The sequence below is a fragment of the Equus caballus genome, chromosome 10 (genome assembly GCF_041296265.1).
Source record: "Equus caballus isolate H_3958 breed thoroughbred chromosome 10, TB-T2T, whole genome shotgun sequence".
NCBI classification, from domain to species: Eukaryota; Metazoa; Chordata; class Mammalia; order Perissodactyla; family Equidae; genus Equus; species Equus caballus.
This window is the reverse complement of record NC_091693.1, coordinates 25,099,660-25,115,685: the sequence shown is the minus strand read 5'-3', so window position 1 is coordinate 25,115,685 and position 16,026 is coordinate 25,099,660. Positions and strand designations below refer to the sequence as shown.

At 54.6% G+C, this 16,026-nt stretch overlaps 1 protein-coding gene and 1 long non-coding RNA gene across 2 annotated transcripts; one reads left to right on the top strand and one right to left on the bottom strand.

The window, feature by feature from the left end:
• Nucleotides 1-88: 88 nt before the first annotated feature.
• LOC111775278 (uncharacterized) lies at nt 89-7,586 on the bottom strand. The gene is made up of 2 exons (XR_002810806.2): nt 5,943-7,586; nt 89-2,953 (listed from the first exon to the last, which is right to left on the bottom strand). It is a non-coding gene; the product is annotated as an uncharacterized lncRNA (long non-coding RNA).
• Nucleotides 7,587-7,642: 56 nt separating this feature from the next.
• Nucleotides 7,643-12,422, top strand: UBE2S (ubiquitin conjugating enzyme E2 S). Its single transcript, XM_001495789.5, has 4 exons — nt 7,643-7,902; nt 8,500-8,647; nt 10,098-10,288; nt 11,966-12,422. Exons 1-4 carry the CDS (start codon nt 7,900-7,902, stop codon nt 12,293-12,295), a joined length of 672 nt encoding a protein of 223 aa, XP_001495839.1. The 5' UTR covers nt 7,643-7,899; the 3' UTR covers nt 12,296-12,422.
• The last annotated feature ends 3,604 nt before the right edge of the window (nt 12,423-16,026 follow it).

The window sequence follows — 16,026 nt, the reverse complement described above, 5'->3', positions numbered from 1 at the left end:
ACCTGTCCAGAAATACAGCCTCTGCACAGCCTTTCTTAACCCACGTTTGACAGGACAGCTTGCAAACTTCTGAAATCTACGCCAGATATTGTGTGCACGTGGTTTTTTTCCCACTGCTTTTTTACTTTATATTTTGAAATAACTTCAAACTTGCAAAACAGTTACAAGAATAAGTCAAAGAACTCCAGGATACCTTTTGCAATTCACCAGGTGTTAACATTTCATCACATTACTTTATGGCTTTCTTTCCACATAAACACATATATTTTTTAAAGAGTAAGTTGCATACACTTACCCCTGAGGGACATTTCTGAAAAACAAGGACGTGCTCTTACACAGCCACAGTATAATTAGCAAAATCAAGAACTTAACACTGATCGAGTTCATGTTCAAGTTTACCAGCTGTCCCAATTCTGTCCTTGAGAGCAGTTTTCCTGTCCCTCTACCCTGCAATTTCACACTGTGGTAGCTGCAGGGAAATACTGCCACCCTGGGAGTAAGTGTTGGACATGGCGATCGTGTCTGTCGAGGCTCTTTCAACTTGAGTGGTTCCTCAGTCTTTTTCGCTGATGACTTTGGAGTCCGGCAGGCTATTTTGCAGCGTGTCCCTGCACCTGGGGTTCACGTGTGCTCGTGATTAGATCTGGGCTATGTGTGTTTGGCAGAAGCACAGAAGCGACGGGCGGGTCAGCATCAGGAGGTACGCCCTCTTGACCACTGACACCACCAGGCTGGGGGAGATTCGCTCTGACCCCTTGGCCGGGGCACCGGGAAGGTGCTGTGGCCCCCTGTGTAAACAGGAAGTGTCTCACCAGGAGAGGCGCTGACACTTGTTCCTCCTCAAACTTTCTCCTTCTGCTTCCAGGCTCCATGGGTGAGTCTCTTGCCTGAATCAGTGATTATTACGGTGCTTGCCCAACAATCATTTTCTAACTTCACCATTCCTCTGGCATTTATTAGTTAGCATTTGCACATGCTTTGGGGAGGGAAGAGGATCCAGTACCTTCATCGGATTCTTTGAGACACCAACAATTCCAACGACGACAAATTCACCATAATTTTCGATGGCGGTAGAGTATTCTATCCTCTACAGATGCACGGAGGCAGCGCCGTTTTTATTCCAGTCCCCACCAATACACACATGGGTTTCTCCCATTACACATGAACAATACGCTACTATGAACAAGACTTTGAGGAACACCCTTTTGCACACCGCGTGGTGCATTCACTTACTTTTCCCAGCATGAGTCCCCAGGAGGTGAATGTCTGGGTCAGAAGGCAAGTGTGTTTTGAAGACTTTCGTTACACAATGCCAAGTTGCAATCCCGAAAGCCTTGCCAAGTCCACGTAGGTGAGAACGTCCACGTGCTCTCACTCTCACCAGCAGTGGGCGTTATTCTGTTCAATCTTGGGGCGCATCCGAGGTGTCAGGTCTACTGTCATTAAAAGAAGCCCCTAGAGCACTAAAGTGTGTTTTTATACAACATGAAGTCTGCCCTGCTTTCTGGGGTTTGTGGAGCAGGGGAAGAGCTGGGCGACGGATTTCGTTACTAGTGTGTCCGTCGCTAGAGGGAGCATCTGACCCATTCGGGGCATATTTACTGATCCGTGAGGGCCCTCCCACCGGGGAAGCTCTGACTTCTGTTTCCAGGCACAAAGGCAGGTAGTTCTCGTCCTTCACTTACCACAGCACAGGCAGAGGCCGTGCTTAGAAACAGTAAGGCCGCTGAGGGACAGAGGACCTGCTAGTGACCACAGACGGTGGACTCAAATTAAGATGGAGGCGTTTACCCACAAAGAGAAGCTCAGCCTCACTGGGAAGAAAGGAAACGAAAATGAAGACAGGCCCCTTTGTCTGCCCAGGACTGGCGCAAGTTTTAAAGATGGCTAATACTTAGGCTTATTCCTGCATCAGGACATCGACGTCCGTGGCTGCCTCTGCCTGCAATGGTCTTCTCCTCCGGATTTCCACAAAACTTGCTCTCTTGATTCAAATGTCACCTTCTCGAGGACAGTCTACCTTGACCACTCACCTAAAATTACACCCCACCCCCCACCCCCGGCATTCTGGAACCTTAACTGCTCTCATTATAGTTAAGTAATGTCTGGACACTACCAACTTCTCTTACCTATTAGCCCGGGGCTGTCCCAGTATTAGCACTGAAAGTCCTGCATCCAGGCAAACCAGGATAGTCGGCCACGCTGGTTGTAGTGTATGTGGTTTAAACCCGTCTCCCCCCCAGAATGGAAGCCCCAGGAAGGCAGCGCTTTGCTTCGTGTCGGTCATCAATGCACCTAGAACAGTGCCTGGCAAATGGCTGGTGCTAAATAAACACTTGTTGAATGAACGGGTGAGATCCTGATGGTGGGAATCCAAATAAGTGGAAGCTGCCAAGGGCCACTTGGCAGGATTGCAAACACACGTACCCTTTGATCCCGCCATCCCACTTCCAGGAATTTCTCCACCAGCAGTGGGCGTTATTCTGTTCAATCTTGGGGCGCATCCGAGGTGTCAGGTCTACTGTCATTAAAAGAAGGAATTTCTCCATCAGAACAGCTCACAGCTGTGCCCAAAGAATAATGCTCGAGGATGCTCACTGTGGCTTCTAGCCAGAGGCTGGACCCGCCGTCAAGGCCCTTCTGTCGGAGAATGCCAGCAACTCTGGGTGCTCCTATGGAGGAACGCTGCACAGCAGCCGATCCACACACACAGCCACAGCAGACTGTGCGGGGATGTGATGAGTACCTCTCTGGGGTGGCTACCTGAGGGTGTGCAAACACAGCACAGAGGGAGGGCTAGAGCCACACCCCCCGCTTTTACTTCTGGCACGTCTGTAACTGCGTGAATTTCCCTCCAAGCGTGTTTCTTTGGTAATTTAATACAGGTGAACAGGAGAAATGGCGATTAATTTCGGAAGCTGGAATTCAAGCTGAAGGGACGATGTGGGTTTCACTGTATCGAAGAAAGTTTCTGGGTCATCAGTATTTAGCAAAGGAAGCCCCCCAACCCTGTCCCCCCCCGCCCCCCCCCCCCCCCCCCCCCCCCCGCCGTGCCGATTCCAGTCTCCTAAACTGACTCCTAGGCCCGTTGCTAGGCCACGTCCTGAGGAGTTCTCAGATCCGTCCCCTTCTCTGCAGCGGCCATGGCCACAGCCTAGCCCAAGCCACAGCCACCTCACTGCTGGATTTTCTGCTTCCACCGTGGGCCTCCAATCCAATCTCTACCCAGCAGCCCCGAGCTACAGGCTCAATGTGAGTACCAAATCCACTCACACCTCCTGATCACAAGTCCTCACTGGCTCCCTTGCGCTCTGTGGAGCTCTTCCGCTCGGCCTTCGGGCCTGCAGAGCCTGGCGCCCCACTCCCCGCCCCCACTGCCCACCGCCCACCCTCCAGCTCGGTTTGGAACATTCTTCTCCCTCTCTCTCTCTTCCCACATCTCTGGCCTTCATTCAGTTCCTCCCATAACGGTTTTATTGAGATGTAACTCACGTCCCATTATACAATTCACCAACTTAAAAGTACCATTCAATAGTTTTTAGTATATACATAGAGTTGTGTACCATCACAATCAATTTTAGAATATTTTCATCATCCCCAAAAGAAAATCTGTACCCATTTATCACCTCCCTGTCCCCTACTCCATCCCCCACCCCGAGCCCTACGCAATTACTAGTCTGCTTTCTATCTGTATAGATTTGCCTATTCTGGACATTTCATATAAATGGAATCATATAATATGTGGTCCTTTGTGACTGGCCTCTTTCCCTCAGCATAAGGTTTTGAGGTTCATCCATTCTGTAGCATGCAGCAGTACTCCACTCCTTTCTACGGCCATATAATGCCCCACTGTGCGGGTACATGACACTTGGTTTATCCACTCATCAGCTGATGAACACTTGGGCTGTTGTGAATAATGCTGTCATGAACATTTGTGTATGACTATGTGCACATGTTTTCATTTCTCTGGGTTACATACTTGGGAGTGGAATTGCTGGGTCATATGGTGACTCTATGTTTAACCATTTAGGGAATTGCCAGACTGTTTTCCGAAGCAGCTGCCCCATTTTTCCTTCCTACCAGCTGAATGTGAGGGTTCTGATTTCTCCACATCCTCCCAAACACTTGTTATTATCTTTGACTATAGCCATCCGGGTAGTGTGAAGCGGGATCTCATTATGGTTTGCACTTGCATTTTCTTGATGGCTAATGATGTTGTGCATCTTATTGATGTTGATCTTGAGCTGCACCTTGAAGGCCCTGCATGATACCCTGGTCCCCAACCCTAGACCACACACACCTCTCCGACCTCATTTCCCCGTTCCCCTCCCCCTCGCTCCTTCTCTTCCAGCCACACTGGCCTCCCTGCAGGTCCTCGAATGTGCTAGGCCTCTGCTCCAGCTCTTCCCACTGCCTGGAATGCTCTTCCTCTGATAAGCACATAGCTCGTTTCCTCCCTTCCTTCAAACTTGGGTTCAAACACCACCCACTTGGAGAGGCCTACACTGGCCACCAGGCTTAAAATTCACCACAGCATCCATGCAACCTGGCAACCCGAGCCCCCGCCCTGCTCTGCTTTTCTCTTTCCTGCTGCACCCCCTCCCTTCTAACATACCATGTATTTTGTTTATTTTTTTTCACTTTTTTTTTCTGAGGAAGCCCTGAGCTGACATCTGCTGCCAATCCTTCTCTTTTTGCTGAGGAAGACTGGCCCTGAGCTAACATCCGTGCCCATCTTCTTCTACTTCATATGCGGGATGCCTGCCACAGCATGGCTTGACAAGCGGTACATAGGTCCACACCTGGGATCCAAACTGGCGGACCAAGGGCCACCAAAGTGGAGCATGTGAACTTAACCATTGCACCACCAGGCCAGCCTCCTATATTTTGTTTTGATGTGTGCCTTTCCCCATCACAGTAAGCCCCACAATGGAAAAGATCTCTGTTCTCTGATGTATGCCAAGTGCCAGAATGGTGCCTGGCACATAGTAGGTGGTCAATAAATACTTGTTGAATGAATGAAGACCCTGAATCTGTCAGGCACCCTGCTGGGGCTGAGGACAGAATCCCCGCTCTCCTGGGGCTGATCTGTCAGGGGAGGTGGACAACTTCTGATGGACCACGAAGATCAAAGAGGGTGACGCGAACAACCGAAGGAGTGGAGGTGAGGGAAGCCGCTCTGAGAGGTGAGCCCAGGCCATGAGGAGGACAGAAGAGGCATGGAAAGCTCTCCAGGCACAGCAGACTCCCGTCCACATGTCCCCAGGTGAGACAGAGCTTGGCTTATAGGAGACAGATAGAAGGTGGCGGGGGTGGTCCTCAGGGAGAGTGTGTTTATGGACCTCGTCGGAATGTGGGGTTTATTCAAAATGGAGCGGGCAGGAGGGCTCCTGAAAGGTTCCTAGCAGGGCTGGGGCACGGCAGGATCCCAGGGGTCAGCATACAGCCTCCCTGGGGGCCAACTCTGGCCACTGCCTGTTTTTGTAAACCAAGTCTGACCAGAACCCAGCAACCTCCTTCGTCTGCACATTTCGTCCAGGTTGCCCTGGGGTAGACCGGAGCAGGCTGGGACAGAGATCAGTGGCCCGCAAAGGAGAAAAGAACACGCTGCTCACCACTGCCCAGGTGTGTGACATAACCGCCATGCCCCCTTACCTCTCTGACCTCGGCACCCTCACTCTGACCCAGACCCGCTGGCTTCCTGATGGTGTCCCACACACACCGGGCACAATCCCCTCACTGGGCCCTTGCACCTGCCGTACCCTTATCTCAGGATGCTTTTCCCACAGACCCTCCACAGCCCACAGGAGCCTTCCTCAGAGGCCTTCTCTGCTCAGCCAAGATCCAAAAGCAGCCACCATTGCTCCCTTCGCGTCCCCCTGGCCCTGATTTCTTATTTTTCAAAATCTTCATCGCCTGCCGACATGATGCAATATACTTACTTCCTTACTGTTTGGCTCCCCGGGGTCTGTAAGCTCCATGAGAGCAGGAATTTTGTCCCTTCTACTCTGCCATGTCCCCATAGCATCCTGCCTGCCACATCGTAGGTGCTCAAAAAGCAAAAATGTCATTGAATGAACGCAGGTGTCCGGAGGGGAATCCTAACAACATGCACCTGCCAGGAACGCCGCAAGGACGGAGATCAAGCCCGCAAGGAGCCGGAACCGCGCCTGGCACCCGGCAGGCACGGAATAAATAACCACCGTTATTCTCACCATCGTCGTGGCTGTTGGGCGGGTTTTTGAGACAGAGCTTGACTACCACCTCTGTCTGGTCCCAGCCGGGGTGGGGGGCCCTGGGCAAGTCACTGGACGCCCGTCCTTCAGGGTCCCTGTCTGTTCCACCGGCCGGAAGCGTCCGCTCGCAGCAGGCTGAGGTTCCGGGTGCGGCGTGAGGGCGGACCCCACGCGAGCTCTCTATTATACGACTGCAGCGGCGGGGTCTCACACGTCCCCGCCTCCTGTCCCGGAAGCCGAGGCCCAATGAGGGGAAGCTGTCAGCCACGCGCCTTTGCAGGACGCTGTGGCCAAGCCGGGCTGCGCCTAGCTGAGCCGAGGGCCTGAGACGGCCGCACACGAGCCCGGGAGGCCACTTCCGCTTCCGCTCCTCCTCCTCGCTGGGTACCAGCACAGGGCCGCCCCGGGAGGAGGCAGAGGCGGGACCACTTCACTAACTGAGGCCTGAGGCCGCGGTGTGTCCATTTCCCACACAGGGAAACTGAGTGCCAGTGAGGGCCTGGCCGGCTGGGGGCCGCGGGTCAATCACGGGCCGGGCCCGGCCGCGAAGAGGGCCTGGGGACTCTTCCTTCTTCCTTCTCGGTCATCATGAGGGATCCCCGCGCCCATTTCCCACAGGAGGAAACTGAGGCCCGGCGTCGTGACTGACGTCTGGCCGGGGACAGAGGTCCAAGCCTTCGAGGCCGTGCTGACTGGTGTTTGAACCTCAGCAACCCAGGACACAGGTCACAGGTCATTCTCAGCACAAAATGGCGCCTCGTAGAAAAATTTAGATCGATCCCCAGCGCCCAACCCCACCACCTGCTGAGGAGAGGGCACGAGAGGCGGTGTACGCCTCATTTGCATATACAAAAACCAAGGAATTTCGTTGGCTGCGATCGGCTTGGCCCGCGCTAGGCCGAGCCCCCATTGGTCGTTCTCCACTGCTCCCACCCCCTTGGCAATCCCTTCTCCGTCAAGGATTGGCCCGTGCGAGCCTCGTGACGCCGGTCCACGATTGCGCGTCCCTATTGGCCGGAGTGCCTTCCATCATCCGTTTAAACCCCCCAAGTCCCGCCTCCTCTCGCCCCGCCCAGGCTCCCAAGCCGACCGTTAGTCGCGTGCGCGATTTCCTGGGCGTCAGGGCGCGCGCGCGTACTGGGCAGTGGTGGCGTCTCATTCAAACAGCCCAATCAACGGTCGCGTCGCCTCTTGCATCCCTTTCCTCTCTGCTTCCCCGTCTCAGCCCTTCCGTTCTCCAGGGCCCCCTCCTCGACCCCTGCGCGCCCCTATTGGCCGACCCGCCTTGTGCCCCCCTCCCCAACTTCTCCCGCTTCTGCCCTCTGCTTGCGGGAAAGGTGTAAACGCGCTGAACGCCGAGGATCGTGCGCGCTGACGTCACGGGTCGAGGCGCGGCGCTCCGAGGCCGCAGCGGGGCGGGGCCTGCGGGTGGCCATAAAAGGGCGGGGGTGCGCGCGCCGCCGGCTCAGTGCGGCCGGGCACCCGGGGCGGTGGGAGCTTTGGGCGCCGTGCGCTGCGGGCTTCGGAAGCAGCCGGGAGCGGAGCGGGGCCGCCGGTGCCTCGCTAGGGCCGCAGCGTCAGTAGTTGGGCCCCCCGCCCCGGCCGGCGGCCCGGAGAACGCAGGAAGGGGGCCGGGGGGACCCGCCCCCGGCCGGCCGCAGTCATGGTGAGCGCGGCAGCCAGGCCCGGGAGGGGCTGTCGGGGGCCCCCCTGGAGGAGGAGGCGGGGTCTCAGGAGCTTCGCGCCGGCGGCCTAGCGGCTTGGAGCGCCTGTACGGGGGTCCTGGGCCGGGGATGGGCCCAAGGGCCTTCGTGGAGGCGGGGCGGGAGGGGAAGGCCCGGTTGAGCCCTGAGGAGAGTTGCGGGCTTTGTGGCCCGCCCGTGGGTGTTACGAGAGTAAGGACGCTCCGCCGCCATCCCCAGACCAGAGTTGGGGTTTCCAGGATGGTTTTGCCAAGGTTAGATGGGGAAGGGGACCAGGCCTGGCCTCTGCCGACCCGGAACCATCGGTGGCCCATGTGGGGCTACGAGCGGGCTTTGGGGGCTTCTGGGGAAGGTGGAGCCATCCGCAAGTCCGCTCGGAGATCTGCCCCCATTTCTGGTGGGAGATCAGCCTGGCACCGCTGCCTAAAGCCTCCTGGGTGAGGGGTCTGGGAACCCAGGCATGATTGACAGCCTGGGACTGCAGAGTCAAGACCAGGGCGGCCACAATATCCTGGATCCGGGCTCTGCTGGCCACTCACTCTCTTCTCTCCGGTGACCAGAACTCCAACGTGGAGAACCTGCCCCCCCACATCATCCGCCTGGTGTACAAGGAGGTGACAACGCTGACCGCCGACCCGCCAGATGGCATCAAGGTTTTTCCCAACGAGGAGGACCTCACAGACTTGCAGGTCACCATCGAGGGCCCTGGTGAGTGTGAGAACCAAAGAGGGAGAGGCATGCCTTCTAGATTCCTCGTCATCCTTAGATCAAGAATAGGAAGCTCTCATTATAAGCTGGACTGCCAGGCGCTGGGGACGCAGTGGTAGACGGGACAGCACACCTCTTAGCCTCATGGTGCTTGCAGGCTGCAGGGCAGGACACTACAGATGACAATTAATTGTGTATAATTTTCCTGTAAATGTGAGGAAATCCTGGTTGCCCAGAGGGCATACAATGGGGACCTTCCCTGGGTTTGGGGTGAGGCTGTCATCTACGTTCCCTCAGGTAGGAATTCCGTGGGAGTGGGAAGAGGGTGCCAGGCGGTGGGAATAGCATCAGCAAAGACCTGGAGGATGGGCCACACTGTCTCAGACCCTGTCTTGCTGTCAGTGTCAGGAACATAGCAGAGAACAAGGCAGAGCAGCGTTCAGGGCGATGACAGTAGTGACTGAATGCTTACACTGAGACTGTTGAATCACGCGGTGATTTAGCGTATTCCATATGCACTATGTTTCTGCTACTCGTTCAGGTTGTTACAAGAGCGTTTAATGAAGAACCTAGTCCCGAGTGGGGACGGGGTGGGGGGGTGGTCAGGGAAAACTTCCTGAGATGGTGACATGCCCCGATGGGTTGGGGCATTGAAAGTCCCAAAAGGCAGGTGTAATGGGTGCTTTGTAGGAACAGAAAGAAAGAAGAAGGCTGGGGAAGCTTTTAGGAAATAGATTTTCTGGGACTGATGGGCCTCTGTAAGGAGTTTGGACAGGGAGCCATTGGTAGGTTTAAAGCAGGTGTGATGGGTCACTGCAGAGTTCCCTTGGACTTCCATGGGGACAAAGGGAGGGTAGAAACAGGAGGCTGGGCAGGAAGCCACCGACCACTGCTGGCATCCAGTCCAGCTGGACATGGAGCTGGGGTCAGATCCAGGAGGGGACCTGGAGGTCGGCTGCCCAGGCTGCTGATGGGTGGGATGTGGGGGGACTGGGGCCAGAGGACCAGCCATGGGTTTGGAATGGCTCCAGGGTTCCTTGACTGAGCAAATGGGTGAATGAGAGCCCTGTTTACTGTGGCGGGGAGACAGAACAGTCTCATCAGTCACCCACGAGGCTTGCAAGTAGTTGTTTTTCCAAGAAGACAAGTAGGTGTGCGTGTCTCTGCGTCTTGGGAGGGGTACGCAACTGGGGCCTTCCTGTGGGAGAGAAGAGGCATCCAGGGCTTGGTAGCGACACAAGTCAGGGGGTTAGCTCCAGGGGGTTGGGGGGGGTTCCTGCAGCCCCCTGGGAACCCAGCCCTGTCCTGCTCTCAAGAACCCCCCAGTCTGGTGGAGGAGGCAGCAGGGCACTTGCCTCACAGCCACACCATGGAGACCAGGCTTTGGGGTTTTGTGGGGTACCTAGGAGTGCTGAGCCTCTTGACCCAATTTCCCCTCTCTGCATTCCAGAGGGGACCCCATACGCTGGAGGCCTCTTCCGCATGAAACTCCTGCTGGGGAAGGACTTTCCTGCCTCCCCACCTAAGGGCTACTTCTTGACCAAGATCTTCCACCCCAACGTGGGCGCCAACGGTGAGATCTGTGTCAACGTGCTCAAGAGGGACTGGGCAGCTGAGCTGGGCATCCGGCACGTGCTGCTGGTGAGTTCTGGGCTGGACCGGGTCCGCCTCCCTCCTGGACATCCCAGGGAGCCCCCGTGTGTTGTTTCTTTCTTAAAATGAACTATGAAGTGATTGGGGGCCACCGTGTAAAAATCCAGGTTTCCAGTTTTTCTGGGAAATCCTGGAAGGATTGGCAGTGCTGGGCCCAGGCACCTGTGCCTTGGGACGAGGGATGGGTTCATCTAGCAGGTCAGTTTTCTGACAGTTACAAGTCAAACATCTGGTTAGGAGCTTTTAAGATAGAATTCATGGGATCAAAATTCACTGCTCTAAAATGAACAGGTCCTTGGTTTTTCACAGGTCCTTGTTTTTCGGTAGTCACGGAGCTTACTTCCGCACCCGTCATCACTGTCATTCCAGAGTATTTTCATAGACCAGTGTTTCTCAACCACGTGTGATTTTGCCCCCGCCCCCCCCCCAGACATTTTTAATTATCACAGCTGGGAGTGCTACGTCCTCTGGTGGGTGGAGACCAGGGGTGCTGCTCCACACCCTGCAGCGCAGGGACGGCACCCACAGAGTGAGGGGCCTGGTGTCACTGAAGCCCAGGTGGAGACATCGTGGACTGTACCCGTGCCCCAGGGTGCCCACCAGCCACTTGAAGCATTTAGGTCGCCTGCTTCCTCCCCACTCTTCTCACAAGTTAAAAAAAAAAAAAAAAAAGCTTGGCTTTTTTTTTTTAACTGAATTTCTAACAAGCCCCTGGGGCAGATGGTAGGCAGGATGGAGAACTGGGGTTTCCTGCAGGGCACAGGGGAGGGCTGAGCTCCAAGGAAACCCCAAACCTTTCCCTCCTCTCCCTGTGGTGACAGTGGTGTCAGGGGACACGAGGGATGAGCTCACAGAGTAACTCCAAGTGGCCCCCATGATCCCCAGAGCCCGCAGTGCAGGGTGTGTGTCCGGCTCAGCAATGAGGGAGCTGTGGGAAGGGCAGCCAGGCCTCCCGTGGTGGGGTGCAGTGGTCAGAATTGAGGAGCCATCAGGTCCCTGGTCATCATCAGTGATGTCTGCTGGGCAGGTGCTTTGCGTGTGTCACCACAGCCCCAGTTTACAGGCGAGAGAGGGCATGTCACCTGCTCAAGGCCAGGCATGTTCTGGGTTCTCTTTTAGAGTGACAGCGGAGGTGGGGCAGACATCATGGCTTAGGGGCAGACCCATGTCAGGATCCACCAGGGCTGCTGGTCTCACCTCTGGGATGTGGAGTTTATGCCTTCTCAGCCTCAGTTTACCCCTCAGTTAAATCTGGCCCATGAAGGGACATGGAGGACTCGCCCCCTTCCTGGACCGCCCTCTGGATGTCCCTCAGGCACCAGTCCCCCTTATGTCTTGGAGCCTTTCTCTTGGGTGTGGTCCGCCCAGCCAGTCTGTGGCTCTGCACTTGGATTCCTATTTAAACCAGGCCCAGATGTGAGTTCCTACAGTCCCCTCACTTCTTGAGTGGCCTTGGGCACATCCCTCTCTCCCCAGTCCCAGTCTCACCACTGGTGCAGTGGGCCTGCGTGGGTGACACTGAGCACAGATGAAGGATGCAGCTGTGATCTGGACCATGTCCCATGTGGGGACACGGTGTTGGGAGCAGAGGCCACAACGCTGGCCGTGGGAGGGTTGGGGGCCCGTGGGTGGCCTGGCCCCTGACCCTGGGCCCTCTCCCCACAGACCATCAAGTGCCTGCTGATCCACCCTAACCCCGAGTCTGCCCTCAACGAGGAGGCGGGCCGCCTGCTCCTGGAGAACTACGAGGAGTACGCCGCCCGCGCCCGCCTGCTCACCGAGATCCACGGCGGTGCCGGCGGGCCCAGCGGCCGGAGGCCTGAGGCCGGCCGGGCCGTGGCCGGTGCGGCTGCGGCCTCCTCCACTGACCCTGTGGCCCCCGGAGGCCCGGGAGGGGCTGAGGGTCCCATGGCCAAGAAGCACGCGGGCGAGCGTGATAAGAAGCTGGCAGCCAAGAGAAAGACGGACAAGAAGCGGGCACTGCGGCGGCTGTAGCGGGCTTTTCTCCTTCCCCACCTGACCCCCAACTCTGTCTCTAAGTTATTTAAATTATGGCTGGGGTGGGAGAGGGCGTGGGGCACTGGGACCTGGATTTGTTTTTCTAAATAAAGTTGGAAAAGCAGCTGCTGTGCCTTGCAGATGCCCCAGGACCCTCCTCGGCCGTGCTGGCTCCCGGCAGTTGGCACCACCATCTGCGCCCTGGTCCGTGTGTCGACCGCAGCACTGGGTCTGCCCCAGCTCACCAGGCCCGCTGTCGGAGGTCTGGGGCCACCTCTGTCTGAGCTGTGGCGGTGGGGTAGTGTCTGGAGTCACATTTCCAGTGGGGGTAGGAAGCGGGTGGGCCTAGGGCCTGCTCTGATGGCTGCCACCCTCGTTCTCCCGAAACAAGCAGGCGTTTGCTTGGCAGTGTCCCTTCCTGCCCCGAATGCCAGGTGACAAGTGTGAGGAGCCTGGCTCTTGCCTTGTCTGTCTGTCCTGGACAGGTGAACTTCTGCGCCCTCATGGCACCCAATCCAGCTGTGGCCTCAAGATTGGTTTTTTCTCTGGGCAACAAAGCATCTCCCGTGTGTATTTCTGGGTACCATCACAAACCCCAGGCCTAAAACGACACCCATCCCACAGCTTCTGTTGGCGGGCAGTGTGGGCGCGACCAGCTGGTCACTGCTCAGGCTTCACAGTGGAAGTTGAGGTACCCGCTGGGCCAGGTTCCTCCCTGGGGTCCTCGGGCTCATGGTTGGAGGCTTTGGGTTCTTGGGCTTGTAGGGCCTGGGGGGTGTTCTCAGCTGGAAGCCGCTGGGTTCTTGCCCTGTGGCCCCTTTCTTCCTGTCTGAAGCCTCAAATGTCCAGCTTAAGGACCTAGTCCTTTTGGGGGCTCAGCTGACTAGATGAGGCTGCCCCGTCGCTCCTGATTAACCCCAAGTAGTAAGAGGTTCTGCCCCCCGGGGGGGCGCGGAGAACCTGGGGCAGGTTAGCTCCCCGCACACACCGCGGCTGCCGGAGGGCAGGGCCCCTCCTCCCTGGCCTGCTTCTCATCTGCAGGACAGCAGACTGGCGGTCATTGTACACCTTGGACTGCTGTGGAGGGTCCGGGGTAAGGGCCGCAAAGCTGCTGGTGTCGGGGCTCAGTGGGGGGAAGGGGAAGGGAAGAGGCCAGAGAAGGCCAGCCAGCCATCTGTGACTCAGTTTCTCATCCAATAACAACAGGCTTTTGTTGCCCTCTGCCAGGCTCTGCTGGGTCCCAAAGACACTGTCAAAAATGATCACAAACAAAATGAAAAAAAAGAATGTGTCTACACAAAGATTTATACATGAATTTTCATAGTTGCTTCCTTTGTAATAGGCAAAAACAAAACAACCCAAATGTTCACCTACAGATGAATGGGTAAAGACATTGGTGAGTTCGTCCAGTGGAACACGACTCAGGAGAATGTCGACAGACAAACAACGCGGATGCAGCTCAGAAGTATCATATGAGGAGTGAGGCCATTTACAGAAGTGAACAAAATATTGGATTCCACTTACATGAAATTCTAGAACAGGCTAAATTAATCACTAGCGGCCCAAAGCAGATCATAGGCTGTATGGGTTCAGGGATATGGGGAACATTTTGGGGTGACAATATTCCAGATCTTGATTATGGTGGTGGTCGCGCCAGTGCATAAATTTGTTAAAACTTATAAAACTATGTACTTAAAATAGGTGCCTTTTACTTTGTGTAAAGTATATCTCAATGAAGTTGATTTTAAAAAAATTTTTAATCAAGAACTACTGTTTATCTAAAGTGAAAGACGAGTCAGTGGGACAGAAGACATTTGCAAGACATAGAACCCAAAAGAACTAATCCAAACAATAGGTAAAGAGCTCCTACAAATCGGTAAGGAAAAGACAGCACAAAAGAGAAGTTGGCAGAAGCACTTGCACAAACACTTCATAGAAAAGGAAATCCCAGTGACTAGCGAACACATGAAGAGACTCGTCCTCATCAGTAACTGGGACAATGCCGTACGCCAAAGTTGATGCCGCCACGCTGCCATGAACCTGGCAACAGTCATGAAGTCTGACAAGACCCAGCGTCCACTGGGTTGTAGGCTGCGGCCGCTCCTGCGCTCCTGGTGGGAGAGAGGTGGGGCGCGTGGCACTTCTCGGAAGGCGAGGGCACGCACTCCTGCTTACTCCGCGCCCTCGCGCACGGGCCACAGGCTTGAAGCAGCCTTTGTCCTAATTGCAAACAGTATCAACATGCTTGTATATTCAGGAAACAATACTATATGACACAAAAACCACCAACCTTCCCTCCTTCCGGCAGTGTGGGAGAATCACAAATGTCACATCAGCCAAAGGAATCACAAGATACCGACAGATTGAATGCCTTCGTCCACCATCCCAGAAGGGCCAGAAATAAGCCGTCCTGCTAAACATCCAGACCTCCCTTGGTAAAACTATACAAGTGAAGAATGTCTCCATAAAGCTCGGGATGCTGGTTACCTCCGGCCAGCACGGGGCCCAGGAGGGCTTTGCGGGCCTGGTGGTCCTCAGTTTCTTTACTTGGTGTTAGTTACATGGGTGCTGCTTGCTTTATAATTATGCTTTTAAGTGTATAAATATGTCTTAGGCACTTTTCTGCATGTCTACTATATACTCATTATGTACGGATACGGACCAATCTCCAAAATACATTAAGTGAAAAACAGCAACAAGCACATGGTGTACATGATGTGCTACCATTTTTGTTAATTTTGTTTTAAGTAGGATGCATATGTATCGGCTTGCATGTGCATTGACTGCCTCTGAGAGGTCACATTAGAACCTGCAAATATGGTCTTAAGGAAGCACAGCTCGGAATAATTTGTGAACGTTCCCCATGCATGCAAAAAGCAAAAACTATTTTTTTTTTAATTTTAAAGACAAAATTTCTGCAAAGAAACAGCTCCCTCTCATTCCTGTCTCCCCAACACCCAGTTCCCTTAATCAGGGACAACCAGTGTCACTAGGTTCTCGTGTATTTTTCTGAGGAAATTCTCTGCAAATATGAGCAAGTTTAAACAGACTCTTTGAAGCCCACCCCCTTTTATTTTCACGCACTAGCAGTGTCCACTACACAGCACATCGCATCTTGCCTTTGTCACGTGACAGCAAGTCTTGGAAGTCAGTCGAGTGAGCACTGACAATCTTTCCTGCTCTTAGCGGCCTCGCACGCCATCGTATAGACGTGCCATTGTGTGTTTCACACGTCCTGGACAGACTCACCGACAGTGCCCGAGGGAATGACCTTTGTATGTGGATCACTGGCACACAAGGGAGTATATCCAAGGCATAATCTTACAAGTGACATTACTGTGCCCAAGGGTACGTTCATTTGTAATTTTGTCCCCGTATTGCCAAATTGTTCCCCATGGGGTTTGTCCCAATTTACACTGTCAGCAATGGATGGTGTGCTTGTTCCTCCACACTCGCCAGTACTGTGATCTATATCCAACATTTGGAATTTTCTCAATCTAAGAGGTGAACAATATCTTAGTATGTTTTTAATACTTTTTTTTAACATTTTTTTTTTTAAAGATTGGCACCTGGGCTAACAACTGTTGCCAATCCTTTTTTTTCTGCTTTTATCTCCCCAAACCCCCCTGTACACAGTTGTATATCTTAGTTGCATGTCCTTCTAGTTGTGGGATGTGGGACGCCGCCTCAACGTGGCCTGAGGAGCAGTGCTATGTCCGCGCCCAGGA